Source organism: Daphnia magna, unplaced genomic scaffold (assembly GCF_020631705.1).
Source record: "Daphnia magna isolate NIES unplaced genomic scaffold, ASM2063170v1.1 Dm_contigs439, whole genome shotgun sequence".
Lineage (NCBI taxonomy): Eukaryota > Metazoa > Arthropoda > Branchiopoda > Diplostraca > Daphniidae > Daphnia > Daphnia magna.
The window spans coordinates 18,438-34,781 of NW_025533324.1; the positions used below are offsets into that span (position 1 = coordinate 18,438).

A 16,344-nucleotide genomic window follows, 5' to 3' on the forward strand; every position below is an offset into this window, starting at 1 on the left:
GTTGGCGGGGTTATTCCGGACGGCAAAAAGTGTGATTTTTTGGCCTGCTAAGCCCCTTTTTTTGGGTGGAGCCTAATTTTGCTTTTAACAAGAAACGTGATGCGGAATATTCCGCAATTGACAAACAATCTTGATGATTGATTGACGATTCTGATTGACAAGTCTTCTCAAATTGTGTTGAACAAATTGATTTGTGTATTACACATATAATTAGACGAGCTCATTTGTGAAAGATGGCACAGTGGCCTATTTCTAGCTCACAGAAAGAGGAACGAATTGATTTTTCTTCAAAGTTTCGTGAAAAGTGTAAGATCTGCTTTTAATATTGTATTTTGTCCTCGGTGCACAGTACAACGTTTTACTGAGAGTACAAAAACAGCTCTGAAAATACAAGAGACTGCAACGAGTTTATATACTCCTAGAAGGCAGCTTTCACCGGATGAAACATCCGCCGGTAGGGGCATCCGCCGGGAGTAACATCCACCGGTAGTAACATCCGCCTGTAGTGACATCCGCCGGTGGTGCATCCTCCGGATGCAACATCCACAGGTGCTCACGACGACCGTGACGCACGCCAGTCGTGACATACATCAACCGTGACGTACTTTGACCGTAACAAGGTGAAGTGGGAGGGGCTTAGCTGAGTGACATATACTATGTGCCACTCAAACTCCCGTGCAAGGATAATGGGAATGTAGTATAGTAAAAGCGGCTCGTTACACTCCTCCCCATATTGGAAATAGAAATTGTTCCACCAATTCGCCGTTTGGGGAATACAATATTGGAGTTTTGAGGAATGTTGGGGCTGTGGAAAAATAAAACTATTCTGCAGGTTATTATAAAATTGTTAATCATATTATTGTGCAGTGGTCGTCGGCATGCAACATGGTAGTTGGGTCCTAGTCTTCTTCTGATTCCGTGGTTGATAACTCAAATTTTGTGCGCTTCCTTTTTCTCTGGTTTTCTTCGTTATGTATTGCAGGTACGTTTTGCTTTCTCGTTTTCACTGGCATTTTCCAAATTCTGAATATTCGTCGTATTTGTTTGTTTTTTATGTAATCCTGTGCATAATTTCCATCTTTGTCTGGATTGTTGTCTGTGGCACCATTTTTCAGAAGCACATTGACGATGTCGGGGTTTCCATAACGAACTGCAACCATTAGAGCGGACTCAAATCTCGGCAGGGATCTCTGATTTACGTCGACTCCTCGTCTCGAGACACAGGCTCCTAAGGCGACATTCCTATTATTAAACTGAGCTGCATAGTGTAGCACAGTTTCCGCTCCTCGTCCTGATTTGCTGATGATTGAAGTTTCCCAAAGAAAGCTTATGCTTTCTCGTTGATTAAGTGCAATTGCAACCATAAGCGGTGTTTCTCCTAGGGAGTTCCAGGCGCGTAATTTGCAATGGTGATAACTTAAAACACGTAGTAGGTGTGTATTGTTTGTTGCTGCAGCCCGATGTGCTATCGTTTGTCCATCCTCCATGATATCCGGGTCTGCTCCAAATTCTAGCAGTAGATCCGTTATATCGAAACGTTCTTCCGTTACCGTCCCATGCAACAAAGTTTGTCCGTTTACAGAGAAGGTATTTAGTGTTTCTTTCAGTTTTTCTCCTCCCCTCTTTTCTTCTTCTTTTTTCATAGAAAGGAATTCTCGAATGGATTCCCGAGGTGCGTAAATCATTTCGTAGTTCCAATTTCCATTTTTTAGTTGGGCTTGTGCTAAGTTCTCCATTCTTATTTTTCCTGCTCTTCCATACGATAAAATTGGTACCGTCCTCATTTTGCAGTTGTTACACGATCTGGTAGGTTCTGAGTGCACAGGATCTTGTAGGTTTTCTTCCGATACGTCCTCAGGGTTGATGTCCACCTCCTCTTGCTGATCCTCTTCGGATATTGGGCTGTACTGGAACATATATTCGTCATTACTTACGCATTCTTCTTCAGATGCAGAATAACCTAATTCGTTCTCAGTGCCGCTATTATATTCGCTTCCGTGTCCTTCTTCTACTCCTAAAGGAATAGTTACAGTACTATTGCTGCCGTCGTTGCTGTCCGACTCTTTTTCCACTTCGATGTAATTGATCTGAAAGTTTTGTCTATCGTTGTTGGATTCCATTTCGTTTTTTTAAATCGGCTTGTACTCGATCTAAAAAAGATGTATAGGTTGCCTGTTCTCACTCTCTCCTTTTTTTTTTTTTTTTTTATTACTCCTTGTCTTTTCCTGTTGGAAATACAGCCACAACTTAGTATAAACCAAATTCATTGCATTTTCACTTTGGTTCCGTTATGTTAGTTTTAATTCACCGTGTTCCCTTTTCCCAATTTTTTTTTTTTTTTTTTTAGTTTCTGATGCTGTGGTAATATGTTGATTATAAGCCTGCGCTATGCTGCAATTTATTTTTCTTATTTTTATATATTTGGGTTTGGGTTAGTAGTGCAGCGGCATAGGTCTTCCCATACCATTCCATAACCAACGACGTAGGTGCATGTCGTATGACTGCCAGTGCAGTTTTTGTTCTCATTTTCCCATTTTAATTCCGCCATTGGGTATAAATTTTCCGTTCTGGGTGCACTTGGTTTCCTTATTTTAATTGATGTTTCTCTATCTTGTGAGGAAGAAGCCATTAGTGGTAGTGGCGCAAATTCTCGTGTGAAGGGCTGTTCCTCTACGCCTTCTGGTAGCATTGAATCCATTTCCTGTCGGTCTTTACTTTCATCTGCTTCTCGTATTTTTCTTCTCTTCTCTACTTGATGCATGATTCGTGGGAAAAGGTTGCAAACTATGAAGATTCGTAGGCATATCAGGAAGAGTATAAATCCTATTACAGATAATCCCATAATTTTAAGTGTGTCGAACCAAGAAAACATATTCCCAATTTGATTATCTTGTTCCTCGGTCACGATGATATTTGATAGAGATTTTGTTTCTCCTTCCTGTAACCTTCCTACTAAGTCGTTTAGTATATTTAGTTGTTCCATCTCCATTGTATCATGGGCCGGATGGCTCTTGAGGGCGAAATCAAAGTCGTTTAAGTGAAGTTCTTCAAATTCGGCGATCAGGTCCAAATTCGGTGTGTGTATGGTGGCTTCTTGTCTAACCCAATCACCGTTTGTTTCGTTGTGCTCCCAAGCATAAGGGTATCCATTGATGTTTACAAGTTGTGATTTCCAAAAACACTCAGAGTACGGGTGGATTGACCATCCATCGGTTCCAATTGTGCAGTTGCTTGTTCCATAATAAAAAAATGGTTGGAATCCACATTTTGTTTCGTTGGCAGTTAGTAATATTCTTTTTGGTTCGCATTGCTGTAGGGTCATGGCTTGTCCAAAACCATACAGTCGACTGCATACTGGTAATCCTAAGGCGGCGGCTGCTAATATTCCGTTTGTTTGCGCCAGGATTATTGCCTGTGTTCTCTTAATTTTTGAAAGCTGGCAATAAACATCTCTGATTTCCTTAGCTAATTTGTTCTCGTGTTCAGTTTCCATGCTAATTTTGAATTGCTCGTGCATTTTGCTGATTTCAAATTTAAGGTGTCTATTAAGTTCGTTGATAGATTTTGGTAATCCGTAGTTAGGGTCTTCGTTGATTGGTGACTGGTATGTGCTTGCCTCCGGTTTCCTATTTTCATCCAGTGTTGTTAATTTTAATGCTTCACTTGCCTGATTTTCTATTTTTAGGGAAGTTTGTTTTCTAATTTGTGCCTCCACCTCATTTTGGGTAGCTTTTTCAGGTGGTATTTGCCACTTCTCTGTAGCATCTGCCATGATGATCTCTTTTTCTATTGTTCTGTTTCTTTCTGTTGTTGACGGTGTAGAGATATTTTTGTATGGTATTAGTCTTGAAGTTTCTGTAGTTGTGGTTGTTGAGATTATACTTGTTGAATTTATTGTGGCTATGGTTGTTTTTGAAGTTGTAGCACTCGTTGATGTTGTGCTCGGGGGGTAGTTGTTGTAGTCGTCGATTTTGTTGTTGTTGTTGGTAGGGACTTTGTTGTTGCTGTTGGTTTGGGTGTTGTTGGTTTTTAGTGGTGGTGGGTTTGTAGGGGTGGTGGTTTTGTTGTTGTGGGTTGTTTTTTGGGGTGGGGGGGTTTTTTTTTTTGGGTTTTTTTTTTTTGGTGGTTTTTTTTTTTTTTTTTTTTTTTTTTTTTTTTTATTGGATGTGGTTGCTGCAGTTTTGACCGTAGTAGTTGTTGGCTTTGTTGTGATTGTAGTAGTAGGGGTAACTGCTGTTGGGAAAATTTTTAGATTTTTTTCTTGACTAGGTGTGTATTTTTTAGTTGTGTTTGTAACGACGACTTATATTTTTTTGGTGTAGGGTTTTACCATTTAGTGAGTGTTGTGTGTGTAGTGCTATAATTGCTGCGGCCGATAATGTTTTTATTTGATGTGGGTTTTTGTATTCGAAACTAAAGTGCTGTTTCTTGCTTCCTCCGTGACAATGACCTAGTGCTAATTTTCCTGTTTTTAGGGTGAGACATTTTCTGTCTGATGCTGGAGAGTGTAGTCCAGTCCGGTCGGTGGCCATTAATTGGCCTGTGTGATCGAAGGTTCCCCAGATGGAGCTGGTATTTGAACATTCCTGTAGTATTACCATTGACGTATTTGCCTTTATACAATGGTTGGTGTTAAAAGGTCTTATTGTAAAATCAGCAGAGTATTCAAAGGCTTGGCCTTTGTCACTGCTCTGGCTACAGTTAGCTACAGATGTTTGGGTTTGTACAAGGGGGTCATTGCTGGTGATGAGTTTTTTTAGGCTTTCCTGACATTGTGTCCAATTTGGGTCACAGGTTTCCAATGTTAATACGTTTGCTAAGCCATTGTATGTGACACATTTTTCGTTTGGTGGCTTTCCGCTTTTTAGTAATCCCCAGTTGATCATGTCCCAAATTATATTTCCTTTGCCGTGGTTAAATTTTATCAATCCTCCAAATATTGGTGAATTAATGGTAGTGGTCATTGTCCTTCGTTGTTCTAGTTGAATTTCTTCCAGTTCGTCGATCGATGTTTCCGGAAAATTTTCTAAGATTTCTGGATTTGTGTTGATGGTCCCGAAAACCCATTGTTGATTTTCGTCGATGTTTTCTGGTCTGCTGCATCTGACAAGCTCCAGTGTATTTGTTGGTGTGTTTATTTTGGTCTCGTTTTGCGTCTTAACTGTGAGGCATAGATGTTTTTCTTGGGATATGAGTTGATAATTTAACATATCCAATATCCATCGCGTTGTTTTTTCTGAACACTTTTCAGCGAGGATTTGGTTTGCTTCAGTTGTTGTGATACAGGAGTCAGTTTTATGGATTCTTATGGTTTGGTCGACAATATATTCTAGGTCAGTGCCGAGAGGGAGTTGGTCATCAATATCAAATTGGTGGTGTATTGTTAACTGGTTAGTGGGTTTGGACGAATTATAGAAAATGTAGACAATAGTGTCTTTTTCAACCAATTTTCCTGATTCGATTGTTTGTATAATTTTAGGATGGCCAAGTCTTAATGGTCCCCACGCATAAGAGATACTATAGAGTCTTTTTCCAGATTCTGTATCTGTGATTGGGCTGTTTAGTAAAAATTCTACTTCTTTTGTAACTGATTTCCTTATGCGATTTTGAAAGGGTTGGGATTTCTTATCAGTACTATATTCATTGCATGCCCAAGTATCTATGTTAGTTTGGTTTAGGCAGGAGGGTAAAGTTAACTTGTATAGGTGGTATAGCTTTGTGCTTGCTTCTTGTGGAAAAATGAGAAATGTAAGTGGTATCCCTACTACCCTATATCCAGGTTGACTTAATTCCTTGTTTTCTCTATCGGGTTTGTTAAAGAATGTTATTTCTATTTGTCGGGTACTATCTAGTAGGCGGCTTGTGTTAGTGTTTGTTAATTCTAAAAATCCTTCACCTTTTAAAATAATTTGTGAACTGGAAACATTTGTTGATCGGTCTCCCCAAACTATAGTGTTATGGTTTTGAACTATTTGTCCATCCTGCTGAGTTGCATTTAAAAATCCAAAAGGGCTTTCGATTAAACTGTTAGGGGATTCTTGTCTTAAAGTTATTTCTTCCGCTAGGCAATTTAATACGTGGTACTCTCTAGTCGCGTACCAAGCACCTTCTCCTGTTGGAGTTGCTGTAAAGCTAATTGTGGTAGTACTAGATTGCATATTATTTCCTCCACATTTTTTATCGTTCACCATATCCCAGCATTCTAACGGGGTGATTAATTTGGTTTCTTGGGAAAATACTGTATCGAATGATCCTATCCAAAATGATCCAGTGATCTTCTTGGTTTTAACCCATTGTTTACAAGTCCAACCCTTCCATGTTTTTATAGGTTTTTGTTTTGTCATTAATGTATAATTGGTGGGGAATCTACGCTGATGATTAATTTCTAAGTTATTTTTGTCGCAATAATACGGTGAGTTTATATCAAGTATTCCCCTTGTTTTTGCGTTTTTACAGTCGCAAACAGAAGAATAAATGGTGTTTGCAGTTTGAAATGTAGTTAAAATGCAAAGGAATAGAGGTATTTTTTCCATCTGTTATAAAATAGAAATAACGTCATTTAGAATTTTTTCGTACTATTCCTTTGTCGTAAATTATAATGCGTGTTTGTCTGATGACTTGTGGGGTTTAGTTTTCGGGGTTTAGCATAGGACATTCGTGGGTCAAGGAATGAGGTGATTGAACTTGCATTGTGGGTAGGGTTAATTACCAAATGATGCTTATTATTTCTTAAGGTAGATTTAGGCTCAGAAATTTGTTCCGTCTTCCTGGGTACATTTTTGAAATGTTTTGTATCTTTTACTGTGTTTTTTCCTTCGTTTTCTATAGGTGCTATAGGTTTCCTCGGGTTATAGGGTTTTAGACGATTTGCATGTACAACGGATTTTTGGTTTTCAATAGCAATATTTTGAATTTCGTAAGTTATATCAGAAAAAGTTTTTGTTATTCGAAATGGCCCATTCCACCTATTTATAAATTTTCCTGGGGATATTGGGGCTTTTAGTAATACTAAATCTCCGATGTTATATTTAATGCTTCTTGTTCCCGCATCATAATATCTTTTCTGTTTGGACTGAGCTTCTGCGAGATGTTCTTTTGCTAGTTCTTGTGCTTTTCTCCATTGATAGTTATACATTTCACCTTCATTTTCATGTGTTTCAAAATGCCTATTAATTTTTATGTCATTCGGTAGTACTGGTTCTCTTCCGTAGAAAAGGTAAAACGGGTTATCTTTAAGCGTTGCCTGCTTGGACGTGTTGTATGCGAAGGTGACAAATGGTAAAAATTTGTCCCACTCTTCTGGTTCATCTACCACGTAACATGCAAGCATGTCGCATAGAGTCCTGTTAAACCTTTCCACTAATCCATCAGTTTGTGGATGATAAGCTGTTGTTCTAATTTGCCTAATTTTAAATAATTTACATATTTCACTAACCATTTTTGAGAGAAAATTTGTTCCTTGGTCGGTTAGCACAGTTTCGGGTGCTCCATATTTTGTTATCACTTTATTTACTAAGATTCTTGCGATTGTTTGGGCGGTCTGATTTTTCATTGGAAATGTATGGACGAATCGACTGGCATAATCTGACAAAACTAAAATATATTTGTATCCCTTTACACTTTCTTGAATCGGTCCAACGACATCCATGGCAATCCTTTCCCAAACCCTGTCGACGGGTGGCAAAGGCTGCAATGGGGCTTTACTTGTACCAACTGCTTTTCGTCGTGCACACACCAAACAACTATTAACGTGTGCTGTGACATCTGATCGCATATTTGGCCAAACAAATTGTCTTTGGATTCTGGCTAAAGATTTTGTTATTCCTAAATGTCCTGCTAACATGTGATCATGATTATCTTCCATTATTTCTCTAATTTTAACCTGTGGTACCACTAATCTGTCATATTTATCAACTAATTCTCTTTTATCGTTTAACTTGTAATTATTTATCTCTCTTTTCATTATTCCTTCTTGGCTTTTCATTTTCATTAGGTTTTTTAAAATGTTTTTGCAATATTTATCTTCATGCTGTAATCGAACCCATTCGTTGTCTACAGTTTTGATTTCACCTTTTGTCCTTGCTCTAGTTGCTACAGTGGCTATAGGCACTATTGGGATTCGACTAAGTGAATCTGCATTTTGGTGAGATTTACCTGGTCGATACCCAATTATGATGTCATACTCTTGTATTTTAAGTGCCCATCTAGCAAGTCTACCTGCTGGTTCCGTCTTACTCATTAACCATTCTAAAGGCCTGTGATCTGTAAAAACGGTGAATCTGCGTCCGTATAGGTATGTTCGAAATACTTCGATAGCATGAACTATCGCGTACGCTTCCTTTTCTGTTGTCGACCACTTGGCTTCGCGGTCATTTAGATGCTTGGAAGTGTAGGCAATGACGACTTCAACGCCGCCTGATTCACTGAGATCAAATTCGTTAGTCTCAGCTGAATCCGCTGATTGAGGTGGAGATTGTATTTGTGCCAAAACTGCTCCTATTCCATATCCTGATGCATCCGTATAGATGATAAATTCGCGCTTGAAATCGGGATAGCTTAGGATAGGTCTAGTGATGAGACAATTTTTTATACAATTAAAGGCGTCCCTTTCTGCCTCCCCCCATTTCCATTCCGCTGTCTTTCTCGTGAGAGCTGTCAATGGGTGAGCTTTATCAGCAAAAGCTCGGATAAATTTCCTATAGTAGCTAGCCAGGCCCAAAAATGAACTCAATTCTTTTGTGTTATTGGGAGCAGGGTATTTCATGATTGCTTCTAATTTCTTTAAATTGGGTGTGATGCCTTTTCTCGACACTATGTATCCTAAATAATCTAATTCCTCTTTGAAGAACTCACATTTCGTTCTTTTCAGTTTTAACCCTGCTGTTTTTAAAATGCAGAATACTTGTTCTAAGTGTGTTATATGCTCATTTATTGAGCTACTAAAAACGATAATGTCATCTAAGTATACTAATGCAAATTTGTACAGTACAGTTTTAAGAATGGTATTCATTGCACGTTGAAATGTACTTGGCGCATTTGTTAAACCAAATGGCATACGGTTGAACTCGTACTGTCCAAATTCGCAAATAAAAGCTGTTTTATATTTATCTTTTTCTTCAATTTCTATTTGCCAGTAACCGCTCAAAAGGTCCAATGTTGAAAAATACATAGACCCGCACAATGCATCTACAGTGTCATCTATTCGTGGTAAAGGGTACCTGTCCTTTATTGTAATTTTATTAAGTGGTCTATAATCTATGCAAAGTCGAAGCTCTCCATCCTTTTTTGGTACCATTACAATAGCTGCAGAAAATGGGCTATGACTGTCTCTAATAATTTTGTTTTTTAACATTATCTCTATTTTTGATTTTACGGTTTCTTTTAACGCTTCTGGGGTTCTCCGAAGTCTTTGATTTGTGGGTGCACTGTCTCCGGTATTTATGAAATGCTTTACGTGTGTAACTAAACCGAGGTCGGATTCTTTGTCTGCAAATATTAACTCGTGCTGTTCAAGTAATAGTTTGATTTTGGATTTTATCTCTTCGGGAAAAAGTGAAATTTCATTTTCTGGCTTACCCTGTTGTTTTTGATCCGTTAGTGCTGAGCTATGAATGTCCAATTGTGCGAACATTTTTAAGTTCTTGTAATCTTTTTGTGTTAATTTCTCGCAATCGTTGGTATTAGGAATTGGTATTAATGGGATATTAATTCCTGCCTTAGAAAATGTAATGTTGTAGAGTGGAAGGAAGCTATTTTGCCAAATGTGCTCTACACCTAAGTGATCGTAATATATATTCTTATCTCTAGTACTTATTTTTACGTTATTATTAGAAAGAAAATCTAATCCCAAGATACAATCCTCATTTAAATTTTTCATTACATAAAAGTAATGGTTAATTGTGTGATTGTTATTTATGGTGATAGGAAATTCGTAGTGCCCTACTGATTGGAGTAGTTGTCCAGATACTGTTCGGAATATTGGGGTATTGTTATTTTTTGTTTGTTTCAGTTTTTGTTGTTTAAGCTATATAATATGTCAACTGATATTAGGCTAGCAGCTGCTCCTGTGTCTACTAAAGCTTTCGTTACTACATGGGCTATTTTAATGGGAATACGTATAAGTTTGGGTATTGCTATTGTGGGGCTAGTAGTGTGGTTTTGGGAAGTGGAAAGTGAATTGGTTAGATAGGTCGACGGAATGGACGATTGATATGTGCCATATTGGTCCAGCATTCTCTTGCTATATGCCCTTTTTTGTTGCACTTGTGGCAAATGATTTCCCTATTTCCTGGTGTCCTTTGATTGTTGTATGATTGCTGGGGTCTTGGTTGAAAGTGGTTTGCTTGATTTTGCCGGAATAGTTGTGGCTGATTTTGATATCTGGGAATTGCGTTGGGTTGGTGGTAAGGCCTGTACGCCTGATGATTGGTCGAGCCTTGGTATTGTTGTCGTACACTATACTGTCTTGATCTGTCTGGGTAGGTAGTGAAACCTTCTCTTGACGTTGGGCCTTCTCGTAGGTTTGGTGTTTGGTTGTAATTTCCTCCGTGTGGGCTGCCGTCTCTGCTCCTTGAGAAACTAGCTTCTCGGCTACGCGAATAAGTTGATTCTCTGCTGTTGTCTCGGCATTGTTGGAATCGGACCCTTGAGTATGGTGATCTGGCTTGTCGTTCGTTGCTATGTGGCCCTCGGGTTTGGTATCGGTCCGTTGCTGCTATTGTCGCAGAATTTTCCTGGGATAGTTCACGACTTTTATTAGCGCATTCCAATTCCAAAATTTTTTGTCTTAATTTTTCTATTTCAGTCTTTTGTTGAGATAGTTCTTTGTCTTGTTGTTGTTCGTGGTGCGTGATTCCTGCTATGACTGCAGTGATTTCTTTTTCTTCGTTGTTTTCCTTATTTTGTAAAATTTGTTCAGATATGAACAATTTTTTACAAAGAGCATCAAAGTCATTAGGATCTTCAGGCATTCTTAAATACAGTTCAGCTTTTATCTTCGGTAGAATCCCTTGCAGAAGAATTTTGATTTTTGTTCCGTCTCTCATCTTCTTTACTTTACTAAGTAGTTGGTCTTCCACGATGGTTGTTTTATCTTGATCTAATTTGTCTTCTTTCCCTTCGATGCTGTCGTATAGGCTATTTAATCTGGACACGAATGCTCGGCAATTCTCTTCTGGTTTTTGTTTAAGTTTCAATAATTTTTTCTTGAGGGTAGCTAAGTCGAAAGCGTCCTGGAATCTTTCGATGATTGCTTCTCTCCAATCTCCATAGTTAAGTTCTTCTCCTTGCTCTTCACTATATTCTCCGTGCCACTCAAGGGCTTCTCCTTTTAGCCGATCTGAGAAAAACCGTAATTTTTGGTTGTCATCCCAGTCGTTGTTCCTGGCAACGTGTTCCGCTCCTTTCAGCCATTCCGTGATGAGTTTATCTGTGCTCTTTCCTTTGAAAGGTGGGATGGATTTTTTGTCTTCTCTGGAAAAAAGTTCTCCCAAAACTTTAACAATTGGTTGAGTTAGGCTAGACACCATAGCTTGTTCGTCAGTTGTTGCTTTGCTGCTTGTCGAATCTTCTTTCCTACCGTTGGCGTCATCGGTCTTACTGCTGGCGTCGTGAGTTATTCCCATCTTAAGATTTTGATTCAGGCGGCTGTTTTCCTTTTGCAGATGATATATATCGTTGTTTTGCAACTCTATTTGGTTTTTTAGAGTATCTATCACTTGTTGTAGTTCAGAAACTTGTTCAGCTTCTAGTTCGAAATGTAAGGATTTCTCTCCAATTCCCGTTAGAGATGTTAAGTCGTTAATCTGGTTTACTAGTTCCGTTACTTCTCCAACCGTTTCTTCCCGTGTTGAGTCGTCTGTTCCTTCAGCCTCCAGAAAATGAAATTCTCGTTGTTTATATTCTGCTATGCGACTCTCCAGATACGATATTTTATCTTGCTGCTTTGTGGTGTATGCTTGGGCTTCTAGTAGTTCTTTTTCGATGTCTCTGGTCTTCACGGTTATGTCTGTCAGGTTTTTTCGCAAAGATTTTTTTTCTGTCTGGGTCTCGTTAAAGGCTTTATTCGTTTCTCTGATTTCGGTTTCTAACTGCTGGATTCTTTCTGAAGTGTTTTTAACCTCTTTCTTGGTAGCGTCTAGTTTTTCTATCAGTAATTTTTTTCTTTCTCAAGCTGGTTAATTGTCTCCTGGCTCTCTTTTTCAATGTCTGCGATAACGTCTTCTTGTTTCTTCAGTAAACTTTTAAGGTAAGTTTGTGCGGTAGTACTTTCTTGATTATTCTCTAATTCTTTAATTCGGGTGTGGGCTTTCTCAAGCGATTTTGTGAGGGTGTTATTGTTTTCTTGTAATTGTTCAAGGGAGCTACTTAAGGTGTATTTGGAACTTTTAGCTTTCTTTTTGATATTGTCAAACTGTTTATTCAAATTAGAATTTTCCAATTTTAATTCTGATAATAATTTTTTTCACTAATTTGTTGGATTAGTACTTCTTTTTGTAGTACAGTAATTGTACCAGATAGAAATTCTTTTTCTTTACCATGAATAAATTTTACTTGTTGTAAAAGATCATCTACTTTACTTTGTTCTCCACCATGCCGTGCTATTTCAGTTTTAAGGGTATTGGCGGTCTGAGTTACTATGTTAGGTGTGATATTGTCTGGGGTCTCCAAAGTTTTCTTTAATATAGAGTGCGTATAAAGTTGAAGTGTGTTGTTAGTTTTTCTGTGGATCTCTTGCTGTTTTTCCTCTATTTTCTTTAAGTTTAGTGTTGTTGAGATGGTTTGGTGGGGTTTAGTTTTTTCGTTAAAATGTTCGTACTCAAGCTCTACGAGCTCTTTCCAATGTGCGATAAATTGTTCTCTAATTTGTTGTGTTTCGGACTCAGGGTCTTGGGTGTCAAGGGTATCTAGGGTAGGATATAGGGAGGGTAGGTGCTGGTGAGTTAAGTCGGGGTAAAGTGGATTAGTGTTGAGAGCAGTCTCTGGTGAGTTTTTAGAAATGCTATTCATTCGCTTACCTCTGATGTTGTAGGTTCTGACGCACCTTGTAGCCTCACTAGCACATGCACTTTTCCAAACTTAATACAATATCTAACAGATCTTTTTTTTTTTTACTCACTTTTCAGTCTTAAGCCTTTTCAGTCTCGTTGGGACCTCCAAATGTAAGATCTGCTTTTAATATTGTATTTTGTCTTCGGTGCACAGTACAACGTTTTACTGAGAGTACAAAAACAGCTCTGAAAATACAAGAGACTGCAACGAGTTTATATACTCCTAGAAGGCAGCTTTCACCGGATGAAACATCCGCCGGTAGGGGCATCCGCCGGGAGTAACATCCACCGGTAGTAAAATCCGCCTGTAGTGACATCCGCCGGTGGTGCATCCTCCGGATGCAACATCCACTGGTGCTCACGTCGACCGTGACGCACGCCAGTCGTGACATACATCAACCGTGACGTACTTTGACCGTAACAAGGTGAAGTGGGAGGGGCTTAGCTGAGTGACATATACTATGTGCCACTCAAACTCCCGTGCAAGGATAATGGGAATGTAGTATAGTAAAAGCGGCTCGTTACAAAAGCAAGTTACATTTTGGTTGTCAAAAGTTTACGTCAATGAACATCGCTACAAGTATACTTAATTTTATTTATTTATATTCATATGCATACTTTTAAACCATCACGTTCATATTGTAGCGAATGGTTTCTTGCTAGTTCAAGAAATACGAGAGTGGCGTGAGAGAGAGAGCTTTGACGCCCGTTCTCACCCTCCGTTATGGATGTAACGGAGAGACTCGCCATCCGTCAGCAATGGTCATGTTACTTCCTCCCAATCGCTTAGCCTTGAATGGACGGAAGAGCCGAACGACGAAAAAGCCGGGGGACTTGAGTAGGCGGGCAGTTTTGTGTTAGTCGTGAGTTATTTTCATTCTCTTTGCTAAGTGTAGTTAGTTTTTCTGTCTTGGTGTTACCCTCTTCTATTGCATCTTGTGTACTTGTGAGTGTTGATCGAAAACCCCTAATAAATAGTGTTACCCCGTGATCGCTCGTGACATGGTGGAGATGCAGGGTACACCTGCCTGCTAGAGTAAGGTAAGACTAAACAGGGTTTTCTTTTGTGAAGGTAATAGTGGAGTAAGGAACTAGGAGGCGGGTACTGTTGAGAGGTCCTTGGGAAGTGCGACCAGCGGGTACGGTTACCTTAAATTGCTTGGGCATAGGACCACAGTCCCGGCCGAACTTCTTACCCCTCTGTTTTCCCTCACTACCTGTGAAGACCTTGCTCTGTGGGTAAAATAGGTGTACGGGGGGAACCTTGAGACCGGAGAGTCGTACGATTTCCGTTTAAGGGGGTAGATGAATTTTGGTCAACCTAGGCAAAGTAAAAGGATAAGAGGGATCGCAGCATCACCTGAAAGGGAAGCTAGCGAGCGAGGAAGGCAAGGGAGTGAGTTGGAGGTTAAGCCGGAGGTCCTGGCGGGAGCTTGCGTGGACGCAGGGACTCAGACTTCACCCTCGATCGGCCATTTAGCTTCAAATCTTGGAGCTGAATCCCAGAATCCGATCGGAGGTGTAGGTGGTCAGACCCAGGTTGTTTGTAATTATCAGAGGTTGCGAGCGCAACAGAGGCCCCGGGATAGTGGGATTGGGGAGCAAACGGTGGTAGAACCTGCGAGTACCTCTGAGGAGGTAGTGGGAAGAGTGCGGGCATCGACGTATCCACTCGCTCCAGGTAGTGAGTCCGCTAGTAGACGCGAGCTTGTCGAGAGCGGGGTAGAAGGTACATTCAACGCTGAATCCCTTCAGTGGGACTCGGGGGATTTGCGTGAGATTTGGTTAGAGCCGAGACACTCAGAGGGGGAAGACTCTAGCGAAGACCCAGGTAGATTAAGTTCCCAGGGTGGGAGAGGCCTGAGTGTCTTATCGGGAGATTCGCCGGGAGAGACTTCGAGTGACGACGAGAGAGAGTCAAGTAGCGAATTTTCTAGCGCTTCGAGTGTCCCTTCCTCTGTACCCCCTTTAGCAATGGCCCAACGAGCACCCGCACCGCAGCTGAAATACCGTGCTCCCCCAATTTTCTTCGGGAAAAAGGACGAGGATGCCGCCGATTGGCTGGAGCGCTACGAAAGTACCGCTCACTACAACCGTTGGGGAAACAATGAAAAAGCGGAAAATTTTGGGATGCATTTAGACGGGGCAGCCCGTAAATGGTTCCTTTGTTCGGGCACTCCTGCCCAATGGGAGGATATCCGGCGGTGGCAGCGGCGCCAGGGGTAGCGGCTGTGCCGTCAGTGCCCGGGCTACGAACAAGGTTCCTAACGGAATTTCAGTCGCAGCATTATAGTCGTTACCAAGAAGCTCGGTTACGCCAGCGCAAGCAGGGCATTGAGGAGTCAGGAATCGAGTACTTTTATGACGTAATCGATTTATGTCGTAAGGTAGACCCGGGGATGACCGAAGAGGCGAAAGTTGATTATCTTTTTAGGGGGCTGAAACCCACCTTGTTGGAGAACATTTGGATTGTTAGCCCTAAAACGTCCGCAGAATTTTTGGCAGCTCTGAAATTGCACTCGGAAGCCTCAGAATTGGCTAATCGACCTGACTGGGCCATTAGCGTCCTAGGCGCTGCGAAGGGAGGGGCGCCGCCTCAGAAGGATGCGAGGGATGAGTTACGCGATTTAGTGCTTGAGCTTAAAGGCTGAACTCGCTGAGTTGAAGCGAGCGGATAAATCCACGGGGTCTACCACTAAGCGGGAGGGGGTGAGGTCCCCTCAGAGCTCGGTTTCGTTTGCGTCTCGTACAGCAGACGGGAAACCAATTTGCCATAGGTGTGGGAAGGCAGGCCACATAGCTCGTTTTTGTATGGCGGAAAAGGTGAATGACAAAAAGAAGGAACCGGCGCGGCAACGGACGGAGGGAGGACGAGACGACTCACCGGATGACCGGAAGGGGAACCGGAAGGAAGACAGAAGGGACGCGTCGCGGACCGGTGGGGCAACTCGCAAGAAGAAAGTCGAGAGTCGCGAGGCCCGAGACAGTGACGGGGTTAGTGTCGGAATGGTCTCAACCGATGAAGATGAAGCTGAGGAACCCACGGTTCTACTCATAGATTCCTCACGTTTAATTACCGAAACTGTAACCTGTCAAGGGGTGGATATCCGGGCCGTAATCGACACCGGCGCCGTAGTGTCAGTCGCGTCCCCCGAGTTGCAGCGTAAGCTACAGAGAGAACGGGTGAAGTGGGACGGGCCGTCAGTGGTAATGGTGAATGGGCAAAAGGCCCCCCACTAGGTGCCATGGAGTTAGAAATCCAGCACCAGGGGAAAGAGCCAGCGGACGAGTACTA

At 41.0% G+C, this 16,344-nt stretch overlaps 3 protein-coding genes across 3 annotated transcripts; all 3 read right to left on the reverse strand.

Moving 5' to 3' along the window:
• Positions 1–899: 899 nt before the first annotated feature.
• Positions 900–2,120, reverse strand: LOC123468843 (serine/threonine-protein phosphatase 6 regulatory ankyrin repeat subunit B-like). The gene has a single exon (XM_045168023.1). It carries the CDS (start codon positions 2,118–2,120, stop codon positions 900–902), a length of 1,221 nt encoding a protein of 406 aa, XP_045023958.1.
• Positions 2,121–2,413: 293 nt separating this feature from the next.
• On the reverse strand, positions 2,414–6,637 carry LOC116936011. The gene is given in 5 exon segments (XM_045168024.1): positions 2,414–3,942; positions 3,945–4,022; positions 4,331–4,540; positions 4,772–5,103; positions 5,716–6,637. Coding segments are annotated over 5 exon segments (2,967 nt in total). The 5' UTR covers positions 6,534–6,637.
• A 3,544-nt stretch (positions 6,638–10,181) lies between these two features.
• Positions 10,182–13,008, reverse strand: LOC123468844 (myosin heavy chain, cardiac muscle isoform-like). The gene is made up of 3 exons (XM_045168026.1): positions 12,553–13,008; positions 12,268–12,394; positions 10,182–12,145 (listed from the first exon to the last, which is right to left on the reverse strand). Exons 1-3 carry the CDS (start codon positions 13,006–13,008, stop codon positions 10,182–10,184), a joined length of 2,547 nt encoding a protein of 848 aa, XP_045023961.1.
• Between the last annotated feature and the right edge of the window lie 3,336 nt (positions 13,009–16,344).

Excerpts from the sequence above, each read along its gene's own strand:
- LOC123468843 (XM_045168023.1), bottom strand. The coding sequence starts at position 2,120 with ATGGAATCCAACAACGATAGACAAAACTTTCAGATCAATTACATCGAA.
- LOC123468844 (XM_045168026.1), bottom strand. The coding sequence starts at position 13,008 with ATGAATAGCATTTCTAAAAACTCACCAGAGACTGCTCTCAACACTAAT. Across the intron at positions 12,395-12,552 it reads TAGATGATCTTTTACAACAA|AAAGCTAAAAGTTCCAAATA; the intron begins GTAAAATTTATT and ends AATATCAAAAAG. Across the intron at positions 12,146-12,267 it reads ATTAGAGAATAATCAAGAAA|AAAAACTAGACGCTACCAAG; the intron begins GTACTACCGCAC and ends AATTACTGATAG.